Here is a 25,406-nt window from a genome sequence, read left to right as displayed (position 1 = left end):
AGGCTGGCTGCTTCGACTGGCGAGCAATCCTGCCTGCAACATCTTTCAAGTGAGCAATCTTTTCTCTCATTGCTTCTTCAGCCTCAGCCCTCTTTTGCTCGCTTCTCAGCTATTTAATATAGACCACTGGAGGAGCAGGAGGAGATTTGTAAGGAGGAGAGCTTGAGACTTCCCCTCTCTTGAAACCTCCCCCCTACACACATACAGAGGCAACACAGGCAAGCCAAAGCTGCAGGAGTTAATTCCCTACTCTGTCGCTACTAAAAAGCTTCTCCATCCCTGTCCTTAAGGATAGGAGTAGGTGGAAGAGACATTAAGTGGCAATGGATACTACTGGTGAGCTGTCAGTAGGCAACTGGACAGAGAGGTCTGGCAAATCCAAACTCAAGCCATTTGAGTATGGCATTCCTCTTGGAATATCCCCTTATGTTATTCAGGAGATGCAAATTCAGACTTAATCCAATTAAGATTTTTTTTTCCTCGTGCTGATTAATACATGGATATGAGCATAAACTAATACTACTTGTATTAGTTGTGGACAAATTTTGGGGGATTAGGTATGGCTGCACTTACACGGTTCAAAATATAGATCAGGGCAGGGAGATTCCACTGTATGGCAGTTGCTGTGGCAGCGATACCATAGATTTTTGAAGTAAGAATAGCAAAATAGCAGCTAAGAAGCCCAAACTGTATATTTGGCTGACACTCTTCTTTGGAAGTTAAACCGATGTCCAGACCTGAACATTCAAAAACTTTACTTTCAGAAACTTATAGGTAAAGGTAAAGGGACCCCTGACCATTAGGTCTAGTCATGACCGACTCTGGGGTTGCGGTGCTCATCTCGCTTTATTGGCCAAGGGAGCCGATGTACAGCTTCCTGTGGTCATGTGGCCAGCATGACTATGCCGCTTCTGGAGAACCAGAGCAGCGCATGGAAACGCCGTTTACCTTCCCGCCGGAGCGGTACCTATTTATCCACTTGCACTTTGATGTGCTTTTGAACTGCTAGGTTGGCAGGAGCTGGGACCGAGCAACAGGAGCTCACCCCGTCGCAGGGATTCGAACCGCCGACCTTCTGATCGGCAAGTCCTAGGCTCTGTGGTTTAACCTACAGCGCCACCCGCCACCTGTGTCAGAAACTTGTAGTGATAGACAAATAAAAACATTGTATTTACAGTCACATGCTTCTCCAAGCATGGACCTACAGTCCCTTCTTCAAACTGCATTTTCCTCTATTTCCAGAGCTCAGCACTCAGCTTTCTGTATCTCAGTTAGGCCATGCCCTTCAGCTTTTACGAGAGATTTCCACTTTTACCCTCTCCTGCAGCTTGGCTCTCTTTCAAGCAGAGAACAAGCAGTCCAACACTCCATTCAATTTAGCAGTGTTCACAGTGGATTCTAAAACACAGCCATCTTGCTTCACATAAAATGGAGTCTCTCCTTCACTAAATACCTCCCATGTGTCCAACGTTAGCCAATCACATGAGAACTACCAGAGAAAACAGAGGTAGTCTTAGCATTCTTGCCACCCACCTAAGGAGAGAGGGATTTGCTGGTTTCAGTACTACATATGTATATCACATAGCTATTTTAGTTAATGAATGGAATGTATTGTTATGGTTATTCAATATCCTACAGCAAGCTGTGTGCGAAGCATACAAGAAGGGGGCATATTCCAGTTTATAAAAAGCACAACACAACAACCTTGTTTTTGTTCCAGAAAAGCTGAAAACTCTTTCCGAGTTCAGCTGAAGCTCAGTGAAAAGACTTGAGAAGCAGTGGAAATGAAAAGTAGACTTTGATTTATGAAAAGGGATTTGAAAAGATAAATATGTATACTTTTGGGAAATATTGACTTAGTAAGTGTATGGCAAGTATCTGCAAAAAAGAACATAAACATCTTTTTTTAAAAATTGCAATTGTATATGATCCGTATAAATGAGGTTATCTGGTCAAAAAGGAGCAAAGAAATTGCAAGCTAAAGAATAGAACTTAAAATTCTGACTCTGTGGTGCATTGGATACTGAAGTGGAATGATGACAGCCTTAGCACCTGAGCCATTTTAAAATTGGACTGGAAGCAGCCCTGCAGAATATATAGAGCAGGTAATAATTTTCCAGTGGCGAGGGAATGAACTAGCCGGCTGAAAACGTCCCTTTTTTCAGCTCTGATTTCTGTGATTGGAAGAAGATGAAATGAACAGTAAATTCAGAGGATTTTTTTTTTCAAGGGAAGGGTAAATTAGACTTGAAATTTCATGTGGTGGTTTGCTGTTTGAGCATATCTCATCAAAGAAGGGGCCAGACCCAGTAAGTTTCTATGAATTATGCTAGCTCTCCAAGCTGCAGATGACACAGAAAATAAATATTCATATAAATAAGCAGCAATAACATACCCTCTAAGTGTCCCGGATTTCCAGGGACAGCCCTGGAATTACAAAAGCCACCCTGGCTTCTGATTTGATCCAGGAATGTCCCTATTTCTCCTGCCAGTGCTGCCCTGAGCTCAGATGAACTGGTGGTTGTCCCGAGCAATGGAAGTTGCGGTGGCTGTGGCTCTGAGGGAACATCCCGTTGCCTCTCCATGGCTGCTGCTGCTGCCAGCCTCCCCCCTTGGGCAGCTGGTAGTGACTGCTGGCAAGGAAGAGCAGAAGCTTCTGTCACCAAGGCCCAGCCCAGCATAATGTGCCAGCTCTCAGGGGAAGGCAGAGGAAAGGACTGCCCAGGATGGAAAGAAAAAGAGGAGCTGAATGGGGTGCAAGGAGTCTTGATTTTTGTTATTTAAAAAATGCTTTGTGTGTCCACAAATCTGCTCCACTTCCCAGTGGGGAGGAGTTACGGTGGATTACGTGGCCACCCACTCCCCTCCGGGGGCGGGGGATGAAGTCCCGCATCCCCCAGAGGTTCCCAGCCATGTCATTCACCTGCCAGCCAATCCGCTGGCTGGGGGGCGTGGCCGGGCCCCATTTAAACTGAGGCACGAGCTTCCTCTTGGCTCGCTTCCTCGACCTCCCTCCCTCCCTCCCTATTTTCAGGTTTCAAATTTGGCCTTGCTATGGACCTCGGTTGTTCGCCGTTGAGGGGCCTGGTAGGAATTTTTCCACTTGGCAAATTGGCATGGGCCATTTGGTTTTCGCCTACCTCGTAGCAATTGTCAGAACTTTGTAAGGTTTGGCATTTAGGCATTGGTTGATCTTATGATGGGGGAGGGGAGGTGTGGCCATCACCTGCCCCTCCAAGTTTAAGGGTATTCCGTTAAAGGAATCTGGGGGGTGTGGATTTTGTCCGAAGTCTGGGGCTGAGCTAGGGCCATGCCACGACCCTGGCGGAAACTCAGGGGGAGCTCGAGTTGGTTTGCATCAATGGGGCTCCCCCTACCAGTCGTTGACCCTTACTGGACTCCCTGCATGACGCGCAGGAGTCAGATATAGTTGGGTCAATTCCAATGCCTAAGCCAATACCGCTCACATTCTGTAACCAATAAACCTGTGGCCTAAATTTGCCCAGTAACGTTAACTTAATATGTGTGTCCTTATGTCTTATTCATCAACGAGGGGGTGGTCTCAGGGTCTTGACACGCAAAGGGGTTTTCTCGGAATGCTGTAGGGCGTGTGTACTGTGTTCCATTGGTGTAGTGCTGCTGGATGACCCAAAAAGGGTGGGTTGAGGAGGGTCTGTCATGAGGGGAGTGAGAAATGTCCCTATCTTCATCTGAGGAATGCAATAAAATTTTAAACACAGGGTTATAGCATGTCGGCAACTGGGGAGGAGGAATGGTGGAGACCGCCTCACCAGCCTGACCCTTCCAGAGAAGAAGGAGACAGTTCAGAATTCCAACAGGGGTTTGAGGGAGATCACAGCTCAGAGGAAAATGAGGGGGAAATCTAGGAGATAACGGGAGAGGAGGAAGAAGAAGCACGAGAGGGGGGACAGCTGAGGGACTCAGTGTCTTTAGAAAGCCTTCCAGACCACCCCTCCCAGAACCTGGCGAGCCTTGAAAGCAGGAGAGCAAAGAGCTCAAAGGCAGAGGGCACTTTTCAGAACCTGTAGTGATGACTCACTGTAGGAGATTCACTCGCAGCAACGCCATTATTCCGAGAGGCCACATTCCCAAGCCTCTCTCTGTCAATATTGAATAAAAGCAGATGGTAAGGACTTTTCCTTGTCTTGTCCGTTCCTGGCAACCTGCCGTGGGGCTGGACCCTCTGACGCCTGAGATAGCAAAGACCAGACAGGCAAAGACCAGGCAGGCCATAGGATTATGCAATGAAACACTCTGCTGCCATTTCAGCTCAGGGAATGCAATCTCCATAAGGCGTCTCCTCCAACAGACCAGGGGGAGATCCTTTCCGGATCCGCCCACCCACCAGAGGGGCTTTGTATTGACTCCTCCCTTTCGGAGAAGCTGGCACAAAGCCCCATTCCTCTGCCAGGTGGGGGGCTGATCTCCTACCTGCGCCCAGTAGCAAAGCTGGGTGGCAAAACTCCTCTCCTAATCCTAACCCCTAAAGGCCTAGTCCCAGGTCCAACACCAATATGTCACACTGGCCCTTCCATCTTTTTCCACTGGAAGCAATAGAAGGCAAGCTCATTATGTCAAATCCAGGGCTGGTATAGTTTTTGCAGTCATTTTGGGGTGGGGTGGAAGACTGAAAAGACTATTAATATTTTGGATCCCACAGCCAGACCTGCTCCCCCGGCACAGACCCTATTCAGCCCTAAGGTAAAGGTAAAGGGACCCCTGACGGTTAGATCCAGTCGCGGATGGCTCTGGGGTTGTGGTGCTCATCTCGCTTTATTGGCCAAGGGAGCCGGCGTACAGCTTCCGGGTCATGTGGTCAACATGACTAAGCCGCTTCTGGCGAACCAGAGCAGTGCATGGAAACGCCGTTTACCTTCCCGCCGGAGAGGTACCTATTTATCTACTTGCACTTTGATGTGCTTTCGAACTGCTAGGTTGGCAGGAGCTGGGATCAAGCAACGGGAACTCACCCCGTGGCAGGGATTCGAACAGCCGACCTTCTGATTGGCAAGGCCTAGGCTCTGTGGTTTAACCCACAGTGCCACCCGCGTGCCTACTGAGGTCCTATTTAGCCCTTGAAGACGGGTGGAGATTTCTACAGCTTCTGGAACACCCTCCCAGAGACAATGGGATTACAGATTAATAATAGGATTCAAAGATTAATAATCATTTGACAGTTGTTGCTGTTATTGCTGCTGCTGCTGCTGCTGTTAGAATGAATGCTCAGCGTACAGCCAACATCATGATCTTCCCACACATTTTGTGCAAACAAATTGGGATGGAGGCTCAATTAGCATGCCATCGATATTTTATGCTATCACAACTGGATACTCCCAATGAGTAATTACAACTCATTACTATAATTTTGAGTGTGTGAGCATAATTCCTTTTTGTGTATTTTGCACAGACCACTCACAAAAAGATACTCCATTTCCTTCTGTATCTTCCATCAGGGTGTATGAAACTGAAGGTGCAATTCTATTTTCAATTTCATTTTCCCAGCCCTGAAGATAAACTTCAACAGGAAATCTATATACCTGTTTAAATTTTGGCTGGTTTAATCTGCACAGGTGTTTCTTCAATATTGTTAGTTGTGTGTTGCAGTTAAAGGCCCCAGATGTTTCTATGTAAATATATTTAAGTCTCTGTCACAATGCATCATGGATCTTGTAGTCATAAGGCTACATAAATCATTGTTATTTTTACACCTGCATCTTCTTTTTCACTTCTATAAATGACTGCAGCTGAGAAGAAAGGAATTTAAACCACTCACTGATAGTAGGAATGGGGGAATTTGATTCAGTTCACATATATGAGTATAAATCTAATTAATTTGTGCTTTCCCAAACATCGTATGAACCTAAACACAACCATCCTTCAAAATTTGCACTTCTCCAAATTTTGCAATGCAGTTCTCCAGCTGCAAAATGTCTACAAAAATGCACTGTATTAGAGTAAATGTGTATAAAAATGCATATATTGGTGAAAAATAACGTACAGAAAATGAACCATGTAAGAGAAAATTATTTGCATATTTTTTTTACAAAATTGCATATAAATATGTGCATATTATGTTGTTGCTCCTATAAACCTTTAGTGGGGTGGCTAGGTCTTAGTCCTTATTAATAAGTTGGAGGATGAACATTTTATATAATTTTTTACTGTCAATGCTTTGAATTCTTTTTGGATTTAAATTGCATTCCATTGCATTTTATTCTGAGACTTTGTTTGTGGAAAAAGAGAGGGATGAAATAAATAAATAAATAAATAAATAAATGAATGAATGAATGAATGAATGAGAAATTTGCCCTAAGATGCTTTTGAACATTGTGAGAACCTTTCATAAAATGCAAACTGATTACAAAAGCTAGAGTTATGGTTGGAAAAGGAAGAAACTGGGGGAAATGGAGATTGACAGATTTGCCCATCCCTAACTGATAGTTGGACATTAAAGGTGAAATACTGCAAGAATGCAAATATAATGAGAATACACAGAGCTCATGTACTGTACCTGACTCATAGGTAGATTAATCGAAAGCACAGCCAATCACAAAGTGGCTGCAAGGTTTTCAGATCAGAGAAGAGCCTGCTAGATGAAACTAAAGGACTTTGTAAATTGTTTTTGGCAAAGAGCAAAGCCAGTGCACATTGCAACACAGATCCTTGCAATTCATTTAGAAAGGACCTAAGCCATTCTGAGCTGCACTTTATTTTGCGTTACCAACCTCTGCTCTTGGCAGACTTAATTGTGAATGACTCTGTGTAGGGAAGTTGAACCAAACTGCTCACAACTAAGATAAAGTTGGGAGATCGGGGCTGAAAGTGCAGGGAGAGAGATGAGCAGTCCCTGATCTTATGTCTGAAGTTTCAAGATTCACTCCCAAGTATTATTTAGTGAATTGTTTCACCAAGTCTCCATCACACGTTGCATAGAGCATAAGGCAGCCATGGGGAGTCTTTGGCATGGAAATGCCGTTTGCCTTCCCTCCAGAGTGGTACCTATTTATCTACTTGCACTTTGACGTGCTTTTGAACTGCTAGTTGGCAGGAGCAGGGACCGAGCAACGGGAGTTCACCCCGTTGCGTGGATTCGAACCACCGACCTTCTGATTGGCAAGCCCTAGGCTCTGTGGTTTAACCCACAGCACCACCCATGGTATGTAGGTGTAAGGGACCGGACAGAGGAGGAATGGTGGAGACTGCCTCCCAGTCCTGACTCTTCCAGGGAAGAGGAAGAGGAAGACAGGATAGATTTACAACAGGGGTTTGAGGGAGGGAGCAGCTCAGAGGCAGATGAGGGGGAAAGCTGGGAAATCATGGGAGAGCCAGAACAACACCTGGCTGACATGTTGTCATTAGAAAGTATTCCAGACTCTCCATCTCCCAGAACCCGGCGAGCCTTACAAGTAGGAGAGCAAAGAGCTCAAAGACAGAGGGCAGGTTAAGAGGGAGGGGGAGGGAAACTGAGCCAAGGAACTTGAAATCTTTATCCACACATACAGAGCCTATTTTGCATATCATCGTCTACACCAACCTAGTGCCCTCCAGTTGTTGTTGGATTGCAACTGTCATCCATCATGGCTTGCATGGCCAATGGTTAGGGGCAATGGGACTTGTAATCCAACAACATCTGGATTGCACTACAGTGGTACCTTGGGTTACAAACGCTTCGGGTTACAAACTCCACTAACCCAGAAGTAGTACCTCGGGTTGAGAACTTTGCCCCAGGATGAGAACGGAAATTGCACGCCATCGGCATGGCGGCAGCAGGAGGCCCCATTAGCGAAAGTGCGCCTCAGGTTAAGAACGGTTTTGGGTTAAGAACGGACCTCTGGAATGAATTAAGTTCGTAACTAGAGGTACCACTGTATACTAATAGAGAACACAATTTTCTAAATCATGGATACTTATGAAAACAAAAGAGCAGTCCCAGTCTCTCTCCCCCCCCTTCTGAAATAGAAGCTGTAAGGAGGGGGGGGGGAGAAAGCAGTCCAATTCCATTCTCTGTGTCCACTGAATGCTGACTAATTGTTGAGGGAGTAAAATATGGAAAGCGGTCCAAGAGGAGGAGAAATGGAATAGACTTTCCTGACAGAGAGCTTAGTTGACTGGAACCAGGAACCGATGCACTCAACCTGCAAGTCCCATTCATTTCAAGTCCCACTTGTTTAAGTGAATGGAAAACCTGCTGCTTGCATGAACGTTTTATATGCCCATTTAAATATTTGCATTCGTACACATACTGGAACGGCTGGACCAAGGCTATAATCCGCTCCCACACCTCAAGGTAAGTGTTGATAGGCAGGTGAACTGTCAAGTACGCTTTCAGATGAACCTCTGGGAAAGGTGGGGGAGAAAAACAATAAAAGGAAAAGCGGAACAATACAAAAGAGTTTATTTGCTTCCTCTCTCAAACTACAATGAAGACAGATTTTCCATCAATCCCGTTATGCTTGTCTCTCGCCCTCTGCGTAGAACAGTTCAAGAAATCATTCTCCTACCACATAGGACATAAAGAGTGAAAAATATTGGCAGGCTTTTGTCATCTTGTACTAGCTGATAGCAAGGAAATGAGTTTCTGTGGATGAGCAGAGGGCTTTCTGCAGTGGATTGGACATTGGCACAGCACATTTCTTCACATGTCTGAGAAAATGACATTCTGCTTGTAGGAATAAATATATTAAATAAAAAAAAGCCAAACAAAACCCACCCAATGCTTAATACATTACAACATTAGCAATTCTATACAATTTAATTCAGCCCACTCTGACAAGGTCTCGGTGTGCTGAAAGCACAGAAAATAGACTGGCAGATCAAATATTTTCAAGTACAGAAAGTATGCTTGAGAAAGTGGTTTCCTCTCTCTTCCCACATCTCTTAAAACTGAAAGCATCATCTATCCATCCATCCATCCAGGAAAAAAAAACATAGGGTTTTGATTATGCGATTTGATCCAATCCTACTGTCAGGCGGCAGTGGAACCAACCCCCATGGCAGGTTGCCAGGAACAGACAAGACAAGGAAAAGTCCTTACCATCTGTTTTTATTCAATATTCACAGAGAGAGGCTTGGGAATGTGGCCTCTCGGAATAATGGTGTTGCTGCGAGTGAATCTCCACCCCCTCCGTCTCTCCCACTTTCTCATGAGTCATCACTGCAGGTGCTGAAAAGTGCCCTCTGCCTTTGAGCTCTTTGCTCTCCTGCTTTCAAGGATTGCCAGGTTCTGGGAGGTGGGGTCAGGAAGGCTTTCTAAAGACACTGAGTCCATCAGCTGTCACCCCCCTGGTGCTTCTTCCTCCTCCTCCTCCACTTCTCCCATTATTTCCCAGCTTTCCCCCTCATCTGCCTCTGAGCTGTGACCTCCCTCAAACCCCTGTTGTAATTCTGAACTGTCTCCATCTTCTCTGGAAGGGTCAGGCTGGGGAGGTGGTCTCCACCATTCCTCTGCCCAGTCCCTCACAGCAGCCCTATATAGGGAAGTTTTTTTAATGTTTAATGTTTTGTTATGTGTTGATATGTGTTGGAAGCTACCCAGAGTGGCGGGGCAACCCTGTCAGATGGGTGGGGTATAAATAATAATAAAAGTATTATTATTAGTATTATTATTAGTATTATTATTAGTATTATTAGTATTATTATTATTAAATAGGATGTCCCTATTTTAATCAGAGAAATGTTGGAGGAGATGCCTTAATAAAGACTGTTCTCCTTCATGGAGAGCACATGTTGCAGTGGGGTCTGACAGGCCACCCCTCTGTTGCTGGGCAGGATCGTATAGATCAGGGGTCTGCAACCTTTAAGACAAAAAGAGCCACTTGGACCCGTTTCCGAAGAAAAAACAACAACTGGGAGCCGCAAAACCATTGCGACATTTAAAACAAATATATCTCCGGAGCCATGATCTGACAGCGGGCGGGAAGGTGACGTCGGGACGGTGCGTGACTAACGCACGCACCGCCCCCATGCGATGTCACAGCCAGTACAGCGCCCGCCACAGTGAGGAGTGTCGGGGCACACAATGCGCCTCCTCCCCTCGCTAGTATCCGCCCCGGAGCCGCAGCAAAGATGTAAAAGAGGGTTGCAGACCCCTGGTATAGATGGCCATAGCAGTGATTGAGCTGTTTGAGTTACGGGGGAAATTTTGATGTTGCCAATTTGTGGGATGGACCAAGGGTTTTATATACTGAGCACGCAGCATTGAGCATTCTCTTTCGCTGCGTGCACCAGATCACCCACCCACCCTCCCTAATTTAGGGCTTTAGCGTTTGACCTTACTATGCCTGTCGTGGGGTCGTCTACTCTTGGGGCAGGGGCCCGCCAATCCATTTGGCGGATTGGCTGGTGTCATTTGGTTTTTGCCTACTGCGTAGCAAATCGTCACAACTTGTTAAGGTTGCGGTTAGGCATTGGTTAATTTTTTTGGTTGGTGGAGGGGATGTGGTTGGCTGTGCCTGCCCCTCCAATGCTGCTGCTGCAAGGGAATTCCATTAAAGGAATCCAGGGGCTCGCCATGCTTTCGTCCGAATCCCTGGCATGGGGCTTGGGCTGCACAAGCCCCTGGGAGCATGCGGGGAGAGGTGAGGGTCTGGTGCCCGACTCCATTTTCTCCCCAATATTGTTTTCCCTTACTGGCTTTCGCTGGAATCTGGAAGTCAGTTCTGTCCCTGGACGTGGGGACAGATAGTCGTAACCAATGCCTAAGCAACCACTCACATTTATGTATTGTAATAAAGTTGTGGCCAAAATTATACCAGAAACATTAAATTCTGTGTGAATTGTGATTTATTTGGGGGTGGCTTGGGGACCTCGACATGCAAACAGTGTTCCTGCCAGGTCATTTGCACAGCACCCTTCTCCCCACCAACTTGGTCCTCCCATTTCCCCCCACCCCGGTAAACAGCAGCCAGTCCGTGGCCTGGAGGTCCATTTAGTTCTGTTGCTTCTCCCCACCGTCTGCTTCTGCACCCTTTTCTGAGCTCATGTCAACAGTGCACCACAGTGGCTTTGCAGAAGGTCATGACACTAGGATTCCTGCAAGGATCGAGAGATGTGTGTAAAGCACAGGTGTAGCACAATTTGGTATTTAAAAAGAAAAGGGGGGAACTCGAAACGAAAGAGGATGAAGTGAGTGGTAACCTGACTGTATGCATTCAAGGCTTAATACATCATTTTTTGTTCTTTGGCGTTTGGGTTGTTAGGCTGCTCTGGCAACACTTGCTTCGTGAAGGAAAGATCACTCACCCTGACCCTTCAGGTCTGAAATCATGCTGCATTCACATGGCTGAAAGGCAGCCATGCCGCAGCCATTTGCTCTAAATAATAGCCTTGATTTGAAATATAAACTGAGCGCCTTTTAAAAAAATAAAACCAACATCTTGGCATGGCTCCTAATGGGGAATCTCGTTTGCGGAGGGGAAAAACTCAACTCATTTGTATATTTAAAGAAAAGCACACATAGGAAGTTCTGAACACTTTCATTTTAACGTAGTTATTTTGATTGTTGGGTTCAGTTAAAACCAGCACCTGAAGTTTATTTGCTGTAGCCTTTAATTTTCATTTGAATGTTGTTATGATTTTGGTGTGATATAAGTCTACCGTTGCTTGAACTGTAATTAGTAAAATCCGTTGCCTACTCATTGTTTCCGAATGTGATGCCCTCAGCCCTTGGGTCTCTTCCAGGTCATGCCCCAATGTAATAATAATAATAATAATAATAATAATAATAATAATAATAATAATAATAAATACCTTTATTGTCATTGTACAACCTGTGTACAGTGAAATTAAAATAGCCTCCCTCCCCCCCCCAACACTCAATCTCTTATCGAACAACACACCACCTCGCAAGTCAATTTCTCTATGTTATTTTCTGTTCAACAGCCTAACAGCCCACGGATAGAAGCTATTTTTTAGCCTGTTGGTATGGCTAATTATACTTCTATATCTCCTGCCCGAGGGTAGAAGATTAAAGAAATGATGGTCGGGGTGTGAGTCATCCCTTAGAATTTTTCTCGCTCTCCTAAGGCAACGATCCCTTGCAATGTCATCTAGCAGACTCAAGGAACAGCCCATGATATCATGTGCTGTATTCACCACCCTCTGTAGAGACTTTCTGTCCATGGCTGTCAAGCCAGCATACCACACTGTGATACAATATGAAAGGACACTATTGGGGACCGGTAAAAGGAGTTCATCAGTTGTTGTTTAACATTATTCCTTCGCAAGATCCTGAGGAAATGAAGTCTCTGTTGGGCCTTTCTGACTACCTGAGTTATGTTGATTTTCCAAGTGAGGTCCTTACTAAGGTCAACTCCCAGGAATTTAAAGAAGGAGACTCTCTCCACACAGCCCCCCCCCCCCGATATACAATGGGGCAAGTTCCCCTCTCTTCTGCACCCTTCTTGAAGGCTTTTACCTGACCGGAATGTGTCCCATGAGGATGCCTTTTGAATGCAGAGTAGGAACCTCTGGCTTTTGTGGGGCTGGAATGTAGCCTACTATACAAAGTCACATCCATTGCTCCACCCACTTTTCTCTTTGGCCCCGCCCACCAGAAGGCTGTGGTCCCAGAAGGTCGCTCATAAGGATAATGTGTCCTCAAACTAAAAAAAAAGGCTCCCATCCCCAGTATATAGGGATGCAGCCTAAAGTGTCATTCATTTCAGGCCCCATCTGCTCTGTAAATTTAAAGCAGTATAGTACGATTTTTTAAAGCCATGGTCTCCTGCAAAGAATCCTGGGAAGTGAAATTTGTTAAGGGTGCAGACAGTTGTTAGGAGATCCCTATTCCCCTCACAGAGCCACGATTCTCAGAGGGGTATAACATAGGGTTACCAGACGTTCCCGGGACAGTCCCTGGATTTGCAAATCTGTCTCTGGACAAATTCCGTCCCCGGAATGTCCCCAGATTTGCAAATCTGTCCCCGGGAAATGAGGCAGCGGCAGCCTCAGCAGCCCGGAGCCAGCCTGGTAGCACAGTTGGCTCTGGCTGGCTTCCGGAGCTGCTCGCTGCCGTGGCACCCACCATTTTTCCTTGCCGGAAGTCCCCATATGATGTGTTGCGCTGTGGTTCTGAGAGATGGAGGGTCTGGAGTACTTTCTAATTACGACGTGTCAGCTGGGTGTTGCTCCGGCTCTCCCATGATTTCCAAGCTTTTCTCTTCATCTGCCTCTGAGCTACTACCTCCCTCAAACTCCTGTTATAAATCTATCCTGTCTTCCTCTTCCTCTTCCCTGGAAGGGTCAGGATGGGGAGGCAGTCTCCGCTATTCCTCCTCTGCCCAGTCCCTGATGTTGGGTGACACCTGGGGTGGTGGTCTCCACCATTCTTCCTCATCTACCCAATCCCTGACACTGGGTCATGAGAAACCCCACACAAGTAATTTGACATTATGTGAGAAACAGTGTGGTGTAATGGTTGAATACAATCCAGGTTCAACTCTCTGCTGAGCCATGAAGCTCACCATTTCATCTTGGGCCAGTCATACCCTTTGAGCATGTCCTATCTTGAGGGTTGCCGTAAGGATAAAATAGCTCCATGACCACCGGTATGAAATTTACGGCATGCAATGCCTTAAGGGAGAATATTATGAAAATGATATATAGGTGGTACATGACCCCAGTCAAGCTTGCAAAAATTTATCATTTGCCCGATAACAAATGTTGGAAATGTAAAGAAACTGAAGGTACATTCTTTCACCTTTGGTGGACGTGCCCAAAGATTAAGGCTTTCTGGGAAATGATATATAATGAACTGAAAAAGGTATTTAAATATACCTTCCTGAAGAAACCAGAGGCCTTTCTCCTGGGCATGGTCGGCCAATTGGTGCGAAAGAAAGACAGAACATTTTTTATGTATGCAACAACGGCAGCAAGAATATTTATTGCAAAGTACTGGAAGACACAAGATCTACCCACCTTGGAAGAATGGCAGATGAAGGTGATAGACCACATGGGACTGGCAGAAATGACTGGCAGAATCCGAAACCAGGGAAGAGAGACGGTGGAAGAAGATTGGAAGCAATTTAAGGACTATCTTGGGAAATATTATAAAATTAGTGAATGTTAGATTGATGTTCGACTGAATAAGGGGTTACTAGCTGTAATGATTAAGATAATTGGGGGGGAAAGAAGAAAGAAAGGTGTAAAATTAAGTGAAAATTAAAGGTGAGGATTTGCTGAATGAATAATTGGAATTGGAATACAAAAAGGGGAGGTATGAGGAGGTCCGAGAAATAAGTTAAAAGAAAATAAGTGAATGAAATTATACATGTTGTTAATTTTTGTATTTTTGTTGTTGTTTTTTTGTTGTTTTTTTGTATAATTTTTGAAAAGTTAATAAATATATTAAAAAAGAAGATAAAATAGCTCCATGGAGGAAGGGCGGGGAATAAATTGAATAGAATAAAATACAAATAAATAAATTGGCCCTGAATATTCCTGTTTCCAGTCCACAAATAAGAAAGGCTTCCTCTCTTCCGCTTCATGCTAGTTCAAAACTGTATAAATCCCGAGTGACGTATATCACTTGAGAGATGAGAACTGACGTGCTGGATGCAAAAGCTCTCATTTCCACAGTCTTTTCTTTCCCAAATCTAAAAGACTAGAAGTTGGCTTAGGTCCCAGCATACTCATAGATGCCCAATAATTCAGCATTAGTTTTATACTTTCCCATTAAAACTTCTCTAATCCGTTGCATGTATAATAAGTCAGTGTTGTGAAACTTCATCCATTTTCTTTCAAGAGGAGGAGTGCCATTGCATGATTTACCAGTCGGCACTGGGCAAAGGAGGGGAGGGAAAATAGAAAAAATGGGTTGATTTCTTTTTTGTATAAAGGTGATATAAATGCACTGTTTCTATCTACACATTGGCTAGGTATAGCTGAACTGCTTTATGTTTTGGGGCACCCCCTCTCATCATCAACAAACGAATCCCACAAAAAAACCCATACCCAATAAAACAATAAAAGGGGGTGGAAGACCTCAAGCTCATTGTGATCTCTGGCCTGGACCACAACCTAATTCTTTGGCGATCCCTCGTAGCTGAGTAAGATTGTCTCCCATGAACACAATCTTAACCGTGAGTCCGTAAGTGACTGTGGAGGCCAATTCTGGATCCACATGTCCTTCCACAGTGGGGGCATAGGTTTCGGGGGGGGGGGAGTTGATCATGGTGAGGGTTTGCCAAACGTGCCTTCCTCTTAGTACATTTCCCCCTTTCGTCCTGAGTTCCAGCAGCTTCAAACCTAATAACATACCCGTCTCTCCAGTCAGCCAAGTTGAATCAACCAGCAGTGTTATTGGCATCCATCTGTCTTAAGAAACAATGGAGTGGGCTTGGGGGGTGATGTCAAGCTGCTCCATTAGCAGCACCAAAGTGAATTCCCTGGGTGAAAGCCAGGGCACTGTGTGTGGAGGTCCTGGGCTGCTCATACAACAAGACCCCACTCTCGGCCTTGCTGGTGTGGTCCAAAAGAAAGCAGAGCAATATGTTTAGCACTGGCTAGGCTGCAGGAGTTGCCAGAAGGAGGTGTACAAGGCACCGTCCAACCATCTTAGAAACTCCACTCTGAGTTTCCTTCTCCTGAAAATGTCCTGCAAGGCAGCGGAGGTTTAGAATCAGAGTTTTCCTTTTCCAAGATGAGCCACCTTCTCAGGTCAGTGAGTCACATCTGCCCCACACATGCAGAAGCTCCCTTTTTGACTGTTGGACCTGCTCTTGGTCTTGTCTGGTCAATCCTCTGGAGCCTGTCTACACCTGCAGGGAAAGTCCCTAACTCATCATGAGTTTGAGACCCATTGGCTACTCTCAACCTGGTTTAGCTGACCAATCGAAGCTGTTCCTGGGGTGTGGCTGTTGTCGCCCATCCTTTCATGCCTTTCTCTGCCCCCACTTCTGAGAGAAACCGTTCAAAGCTGGTCTGTGAAGGGTGTGTGGCAAGTTCACCTCCATGCTATGATGGAAATGACAACATTTTGAGTCAAACCATGAGGTCTTTTGCAGCATTTCTGTAAATTCTTGTTTGCTTGCAGAGCAGATATTGCGGTCTATCTAGTGCAGAGCTTAAAGGGAATTCTACACTGTGGAGTGGAGGGGAGGATATTCTTTTTAAACAATTGAGAAAGGAAGCGCTGTCTGATCATGGGCTGAGGTTAGAAGGCATGGGAGCACATACTTCTCGGGGATGGATTAGCTGGTAGCGTCTAACTTGGTCAAAGGTGCACTGTAAACACAGTAGAATATGCATCACTATGCTCTTATGATTGTACATTATGTAATTCTCTGAGCACGGCGCCATGTAATTAGACAAATGAGTTTGTGTAACCCCAGCAGAACCATAAAATATATCTTGCAGCCGACAGCAGACAGCTGCATTTTGTACAAAGCACAGAGCATAAAACATGACTTGTACCTGTACGTCATGGCAGGAATCCAATATTTATCCCCTGTTTGTATTGCAAGGAAATGAGGTCCTTGGGGTCAGAATGAACAGCTGCTTTAATTATAAGATCCCAGTATATCACATAAAAGTTTTCTTCGTCTTGTGCAAAGCTCCAGAATATACCCCAAGGGTTCATTTCGATCAGCTTCCATTCTTATGATTGATATGTCTATGTACGAATCGTCTGGCAAATTATCTGTTTCGGGTGTCAAGATAAAAGGCCCGTTTTCAACTCTGCTGCATGAGGCAATGGGATGTGGCATCTATTATTAATGCAGTTTTTAAACTCTCTGCTGCCTTTTTTTTTCTTAGAGAAGTATGACAAGAGACGGCTTTTGTGAAGAAAGTTTTCAACCTGCTTCTTGTTGCTTCAAGCTGAAGCTTTGATATATACTGTATTTTTTGCACCATATCACTCACTTTTTTCCTCCTAGAAAGTAAGGGGAAATGTCTGTGCGTGTTATGGAGGGAATGCCTATGGGTGGCATGCCTACAGATTTTCCTCCTCTAAAAACTGTGTGCGTGTTATGGTCGGGTGCGTGTTATAGAGCGAAAAATACAGTATATCAGTAGGCTTTCCTTACTGCCATGGGCTCCAGTTTTGCCCTGCAATCCCTTCTGTGCCTCTCCTGGTCCACCTTGTTACGTATCAAACCACTACCACCCTGTGCCGCGCAGGCTGTATGCTGTATGTTGGAGAGAAACACAGCATGGGTCAAACATATTTGCAATAATAATAATAATAATTTATTATTATTATTATTATTATTATTATTATTATTATTATTATACCCTGCTCATCTGGACAGGTTGCTCCCACCACTCTGGGTGGCTTTCAACACATATAAAAACATAACAAACAAACAAAACCATTAAAAACTTCATGATATCTTCTAAAAGTCAGATAGTTGTTTATTTCCTTGACATCTGAAGGATTCACAAGGAGGGTGCCACTACCGAGAAGGCCCTCTGCCTGGTTCCCTGTAGCTTCACTTCTCGTAGTGAGGGAACCGCCAGAAGACCCTCAGAGCTGGACCTTAGTGTCTGGGCTGAACGATGGGGGTGGAGACACGCCTTCAGGTATACTGGGCCAAGGCCATTTAGAGATTTAAATGTCATCACCAACCGTTTGAATTGTGCTCAGAAATGTACAGGGAGCCAGAATGGATCCTTTAGAATCCTTTAAATCATCATTCCCTGGCCCAGTCACCCCTCACAAATATATTCCAAGAAACCACAAACAACAGGCTGACACACATGGACCCATGTAGATATGCATTTATGGAGTAGACTGTGTCACCACCTAACAGTGATGCTTAGAGTTCCGTTGAGCAGCAATATTGAGTTTTTCAGAACACCTCTCTGTCTTGTGGGCCACACCATCTTCAAAGCATTTATACACACCTGGCTCATATATTCACAGATCCTCAGCTATAACGACCGTTCATTTCATCTGGGCTTTCAATTGCTTGGGAAGAGGGATTCTGCTCCCTATTGCTTCTAGTGCTGCCTTCTCAAGAATTTCCAAGATGGCTGGCAGAGGAAGGTGGGGTGGCTGCATTCTTTTCTGTGGCTGGCAAATAAGCAAAATCTGCATGACACTGATGAAGAAACAGCAGGTCTCTTCACTTTCTCATCCCTACCTGAAGTTGACATGGGTTGACCTTCTTCATGACAAACATCTGTTCTGTCATGGAGCTATGGCTCTTCCCTAACAGCTGGGGTCACTGTGCCAGGCTAGCTTTGGACGACTTGAGAGGCCAAAGAGAGGCCAAAGATCAGCCATGAAGATCACTGGGTGGCTTTGAACCAGTCACTCTGTTTTAGCCAACTTCCCATGGTTGTCATGAAGATAAAATGCAATGATACATGTTCCACACTGAGCTCCTTGGAGAGTGGGAAGATAATAATAATAATAACAACAACAACAACAACAACAACAACAACAACAACAACAACAACAACAACAACAACAACAACTGTTACGGAAAAGCAGCAATGCAGGAGGGAGCTGCAGGTGGCTGGAAAGCAAAACAGGATGTTGATGTTTGGGACTGTACCATGGGAACAAAGGGGCAGTCTATTCACTGTACTGAGTACCGGATGTTAGCTCAGAGTGTCATCTGACCTGTACTGGAAGTACAGGGGTGGAGTTTTTCTCTCTACTGTTGGAGTCTGATGAGTGCAGACACGTTTCTCTGTACTGCTGCAAAGACAGAAATAAAGACATGTAAATACATTTCTGTCTGTCTCTTTCCCCTCCCTGGGGGAGGCAGGGAGGAGGGGAGAGTGGTGTGTTCTCCTCACGCTTGAGGAGGATCGCCGATAGTGACCTAGCCTGAATCCTGCCGGGAGACGCAGACGGGGAGGTCAACAAGGACCTTAAGCCGAGTGCCTGGAGAGTGGCCAGTTTCCTCTGATAAGGCTTAAGAATCCAACATCTGGTAGCAATGCCGGTGGTTCTGAACCAGCCCTGACAGATGTAAATGTAAAATAAAGGACTGCTACCCAAGCCAGTTCTGTTGAATTGGTACATGTAGTTGAAAACAGACTTGTGTGATGATGATGATGATTATGGTGATTTATTGTTGTTGTTGTTGTTGTTGTTGTTGTTGTTGTTGTTGTTGTTGTTGTTGTTTATACCCCGCCCATCTGGCTGGGTTTCCCCAGCCACTCTGGGCAGCTTCCAACAGAACACTAAAATACAATACAATGTCTTATATTAACATAAGCATAACAAAGCTTTCTAGGTACACCTTTTAAAATATATGTGAGTGAGTGAATGAATCAATGAATGAGTGAGTGTATAAGAGAGAGAGAGAGAGAGAGAGAGAGAGAGAGAGAACTCCACTTTTTGGTACACCTGTTGGCTGAATTTGCAGTACTCCTCTCTCTCTCTCTCTCTCTCTCTCTCTCTCTCTCTCTCTGTGTGTGTGTGTGTGTGTGTGTGTGTTTCCCTCCCTCCCTCTCCTCCTCTTTCTTTCTCCTCCTGGTGTCCGATTCAGGTGCTCTCGACTTTTTCTCCAGCTGAGTACTGACATATTTTAAGTGCTTATATAGGACAGACACACCTGGTTTCCATTGTCTCTCTGTGAGACAATGGCACGTTTCTGAAGTTGAATCATCTGTCAGGACCCTTTGTGTTCCATCATGTGAGGCTCCATAGTTACTTATTATCTGACGGCTGGCTGCTTTGTCTTTCAACAGATGCTATGCTTTTGGTAGCAGACAGATTAGAGGGACCATTCAACATTGAATCTGTTATGGATCCTATTGATGTCAAGATTTCCGAAGCCATCATGAACATGCAAGAAAACAGTGTACACGTGACAGCAAAGGTATCAAATACGTTGTTGCTACTAAATGCCTCAGCTAGATATCAAACTCTACCATTGCTTCTTTAGAAATTTGGTTGTTTCTTTCCTTAAATATCCAGATGACCAACCACAAAACCAGGAAATCACCACGAGCAGGGGGAAAAAGAGGGGAGAAACTCCAGGTGCTTGCCATATGATTTATTCTATGAAATGAGGTAGTAAAGTATAGAGCAAAATAAGGCTATGAGAATCTATTACATTAGTTGCTTTGCTATCCCATTTCTTATGTATGTTATTGGTATATTTATATTGTGTTCCTCCTACTCCCCGAGGAAGGATTTGTTCTGAAATGTGTCAGGCTTGGAGTAAGTGTTATTGTAAGCATCTGGAGCATTTTCCTCTATTTTTCCTGAAAGGTCTGGCCTGAAATCTGCTTTCTGAGCTTCTGAAGTCCTGTGCAGGGGCTGGACTGAAGGCATGAAGAGGCTTGAACTCTCAGTAGGTCTTCAGCAGGCAATCAAGGGATCCTGCCTGTGCAACAAATCAAAGGAGGGAATGGCACAAAAAGACCATCCACACCAACAGAGGAAATTTCATTACAGTGGTACCTTGGTTCTCAAACTTAATCCGTTCCAGAAATCCGTTCCAAAACCAAAGTGTTGCAAAACCAAGGTGCGCCTTCCCATAGAAAGTAAGGCAAAATGGATTCATCCATTCCAGACTTATCAAAGCAACCCCTAAAACAGCAATTTAACGTGAATTTTACTATCTAACGAGACCACTGATCCATAAAGTGAAAGCAATAAACAATGTGCTGCATTCACACAATCAATCAGTCGGTAGCTGAACTGGGTTCCACACTGTCACAAAAACACGAAAAAGCTGCAAAAACACAAAAGAAATAGCAAAAAGAGACAGACCTCAGCGTAACAGTTAAAACAGAAGTGTGGCACTCAAATCGGAAGCATAACACTCAAAATGGAGGACTTTCTGCTTCCGAGAAAGGTTAGCAAACCAGAACACTTACTTCCAGGTTTGCAGTGTTTGGGTTTCCAAGTTGTTTTAGTACCAAGAGGTTTGAGAACCAACGTACCACTGTACACCAATAGTCAAGAGTGGGTCAAGTTGTACTTCCAGATTCCCACAAAAGCTTCTGGACCATGCCTGTTCACTGGGCTAGAAAATACAGAGGTTGCAGTCTTGTTACATGTTGCTAGCTGTGGGTTGCTCTTTCTTGTCCCACACTAGACCTTTGTCTTGTTCCTCCCATAATATAACAAGGAAATGTTGCAACAGGTCCCCAACTTTATTAAAACAGCCTTCAAAAACCAATTACCATATTTGCAACACGGCATCCGGACAGTTGAAGGGCATGCCCATGGGAGTTAGCTCATCTTACCATTGGTACTTTTTTCCAATATAATTTTAAGTGAATTTCCATTTTTTTTTTTTTTACAAATTGACTATAAATTAAAAACTTGATTCAGTTTGCATTTACACTGATTCACACTTTGCGAAGCATTACATGAACCAAAACGCACCGTTCTTCAAAATTTGCACTTCTCTGAATTTTGCAATTCAGTTCGGCCAACCAATGCATACAAAAATGCAGATACCAATGTAAAGTGTGCGTAGAAACGCATGCATTCGTGAAAATAACATACAAAAATGAATTGCATTGGACAAACTGTGTATTAGGCAACTTTGCATGTGTCTTAGGAGAGATTTGCACTAAAATGATTTTTAAAAATGAGAGCTGTGGAGGGTGTTCCCACATTTCACCCCATCGGTTTCTTAATATTTTGTAGGCTGGGAGAACCAGCTTTTATTTACCACTGCTGATTCACTTTCTAATGGCTGGGAACTATTTTTCTGTCCTATACTGTTTGCCAATGTTTTTTAACTATATCCCAGTAGCTTGGTAATTTAGATGTGATTTTGTGATACAAAATCAGCCAGACACACTTTTTAGAATTAAATAAAAATAACAATATAGTCTTTATTTATTTGTAAACTATAAAGATATAAGGACTTGATGACTCTCAGGGTCTCTTACAACTTTACAATTCTGCAATTCTACTAGGGGTTTTTTTTTTTAAAAAAAAAGTCAAATAAGAATCTCTCTCTTTATTTAATAAATTGTCCTAGCTGAAGAGCAGCTACTGACATGGTACCAGAATCAATACAGCCAACCTGTACTGCTTTGCAAACACACCTTATAAACATATTTTGCAAGGGAGGTGAGCTGAAGGGAGGGGGGACAACAACGTGAAGAGCAGGCTTAGAACTACATTTAACTGTATTTACAAAACTTGCAATCTCTCTTCTCCCTAGTTTTCTTACAAGTTCTTTAAGGCTTAGTTATAGATGATGTAATAAGGTTACTGTAGCTTTAAGTGACAGTTGCAGAGGCTTACATGATGGCTGATAAAACCTAGTTCCTAACCTTGTTTACCGTATTTTTCGCTCCATAGGGCGCACCGGACCATAGGGTGCACCTAGTTTTTAGGGGGGGAATCAAGGGGGGAAATCTTATTTTTTTCCCAGCCCCAAAGAGCAGCGTACAGGCTGCGCGCAACCTCTTCCTGCCGGAGGGGTTGCGGGCGGCTAAGGCACAAGCCAAGGCAGCCAGCAGGATGGATCCCGCTGGCTGTTTTGGCTTCCTCTTTAGCCCCACGCAACCTCTCCCTGCCGGAGGGGTTGCGCGCGGCTATCCCTGAAGCCTGGAGAGCGAGAGGGGTCGGTGCGCACTGACGCCTCTCACTCTCCAGGCTTCAGCGAAAGCAACGTGAAGCCTTTGGAGCGCAGAGGGAGCGCTCCCTCTGCGCTTCAGAGGCTTAGCGTTGCTATCGCTGAAGCCAAGGAGCCTGCATTCGCTCCATAGGACGCACACACGTTTCCCCTCAATTTTTGGAGGGGGGAAAATGTGTCCTATAGAGCGAAAAATACGGTAATTTATACGCCATTTACCCATATTCAGTGCTTTTTTCGGGGGGGGGTACACAGGGATATGCATACCCCTAAACATTTTGTGAATCTTTGTACTTTTGTCCATTTACTGTATTTATTTTTCCCAATTTGAACTATAAAATGGAGATTTTCTTGAGTCAAAATGAGAGCACCCCTAAACATTTTTTTTAGAAAAAAGCACAGCCCACATTTACCCATATTCCTTCTTCCCTAGTCAATCTCACCACAAGGTCCTGTAGACTTGTTTTCTTTGAGCCAGGCTTGCATGAGGTTCTCACTGTGGTCAGTTCCAGAAGCTCCTTGTTGAATTCTCCTCACTGCTTAGCATCTTTATATGGCCTCGCTGCCAATCTTCATCTTCAGGGCAGGCTGTAGCTTCAACTTTCTTCAACCTAGGTTGTCTCTTGCCCTCCTTCCACCTACTTCTGCCCCAGACTTCTCTCTCAGCTTCTTAATCTCAGCCACTCTCAGTCTCACCCTCCGTCTTGTTCAGCAACTTTGGTCACTCAACAGTATGAATTATGTCATGGCCAGCCTATCCTTCGACAAGATTTGGGTGGCAGTGATTTCTCCCCACTCATCAGACCACCTCAACTGTCCAATGAGTGACCAGGCATTCGAGCCCAAATGACCAATTGAAAGTTTATCAAAAAGGACCGAGTTTCCCCAGACCAGCCTGAGGTACTTACATGGCAGCCAACTGTCAGCTGTCAACAGATATTTGATATTTTAATCTAACCCTCACAGGGCCTCCCACCATGTACACACTCTTTCTCTAACTGAACCCAACTGTTTGCTTAAACAAAATTTAAAAGGTATTTTCTCCAAAAGGCCTTTATAAAAGATGTGGGGAACTGAACTTATGTTCAGGAAAAAATGAGAAATTGAGAGAAACCAAAATTGACAGATTCACCCATCCCTAAAGATGGAGGAGGGTTTGTTGAAACTGTTGGTGGTTTCCTTAAGAGCTGATAGCATGTGTTCCCCTCCTGGGCTTTTCTTTAGCAACGTTCACCTGAAGGTGCACAGATCTCCCCCAAACCCCAACACCATATATCAGGATATGTCCATTCCCCCCCCATCTACTTAGAAGAGTCCTAGGGCTGCAAACAATGCAACTTTGTTTTATCAATACAGAAATTTCCAGGTTTCAGCTTTCCACATTGGCAAAACCTTTTCTGACAAGCTTGTTGCTAGCTAGTAGTCAGACGGAGGTCATTCACGTCAGCCTGAATCAAAGGCCCTTAACATCTAATATGACATATGAATATGACAAATGGTTATTTATCTAGATCTGCATACCTCCAGCCTGACCTGAATGGGGCTTATCCAGGTCCAATCTAGAATTCCTATATGTTGACTACCTTTCAAAATATAACATGTGGAAAGTGATTAAACGAAGCATCCGCTGCGCTCAATTTTAAAACCATTCAGGAGCATGACATTATATTCTTCAGCCTCCAAATACGCTATTTTATTCTGGCGGAACTCTGTCTTTATTCTGACACATCACTAAGTAGAACCAATGAGATCAATTTCCTCCTTTTCATTTTTAACCCCATTGTCTCCCCCACTTATTACATGAGCCATATTGAGGCTGCTGTCACACAATCACCTTTGCAATATGTCCACTCCTTCTGCATTGTTTTCACCTTCAGTTTATGTAGATTGTGTTGCTCATAATTCTTTGGTGCACACTTGAATGCAAGAGACTGGTCCTTACAGCTTCTTATCCAAAGTGAAGCCTGCTCCCCTTGATCTAGCAGTGGCTTACTGCACAACTGTATAGCTTTTCTCCATTTGGTGGGTCTCAGAAAACACACCAGGAAGCCTTGATGCAAATGCCTCTTCACCAAACACAAATAAGGCTTAAACAGATGGGAGCTGGAGTGGTAGTGGCTAAGTTTTAAACAGAACTCCATTTAGTTCCAAAAACAAGTTACACTCCTTTAAGAAAATAACACCTGAAACAGAACACTTGCCAGTGCAGTTCATTCACACATTTGGCTGCCAGTTAGGTGTAGAAAAATCAAGTGAATGGCCTAAGGAAGTCAGTGAATCACCTGAGCAATTTGAGCCATAATTTCATGGGTTTTGATTTTTACCTCAAATGTTGTCCTTTCATTGAGGTTGATTTTTGTTCATTGAAAAAAATAGGTAGCCAGTCAGTAAAAGCAATGTTTTCAAGGCTGTTTGATAATTATGTTGGAATGTACTTAGACTTAAAATTTAAGACTTAAATGTACACATTTAAGAAACTACCCAGTCTTTGTGCAGTTCCAAGAAAGAAAGAAAGAAAGAAAGAAAGAAAGAAAGAAAGAAAGAAAGAAAGAACCCAGAGAAGGTCTTGAAAGGGATAACTATATGATCCTTGAGACGGTCCATGCTCTGGTAATTTTTGTTCATGCTTTTGAGTAGCAGGTTGGGGGGGAAATAGTCAAAAAACAAAGATATTGATTAGTGTCAATGAAAGCCAAAATAGAGCCATTCAAGTATTTTGAACTCAGACCTTCATATTGCATGTGTGAGGTATCTGTTTTGATACAGGTGACACAGCTTGAAATCCAGTTCATGTAACTTGGTGCTTAGACAATAAAATTCACAAGTATAACACATTGAGTCAGTAACAAAAAATCTGCTTATTCAATTGTTGAT

General features: G+C 44.1%; 1 protein-coding gene across 2 annotated transcripts in view; it reads left to right on the top strand.

Moving 5' to 3' along the window:
• GPC6 (glypican 6) overlaps window positions 1-25,406 on the top strand; it is a 784,275-nt gene that overhangs the window by 702,542 nt on the left and 56,327 nt on the right. For both annotated transcript variants that reach the window (XM_083501238.1, XM_083501237.1), the window contains exon 5: window positions 19,672-19,802. In XM_083501238.1, the coding sequence (XP_083357364.1) occupies window positions 19,672-19,802 (131 nt within the window). The remainder of the gene's footprint in view (window positions 1-19,671; window positions 19,803-25,406) is intronic.

The sequence above is a fragment of the Podarcis liolepis genome, assembly GCF_965112155.1.
Source record: "Podarcis liolepis genome assembly, chromosome: 4".
Lineage (NCBI taxonomy): Eukaryota > Metazoa > Chordata > Lepidosauria > Squamata > Lacertidae > Podarcis > Podarcis liolepis.
Note: the sequence above shows the minus strand (reverse complement) of the source record. Positions and strands in the feature narration are given on the sequence as shown.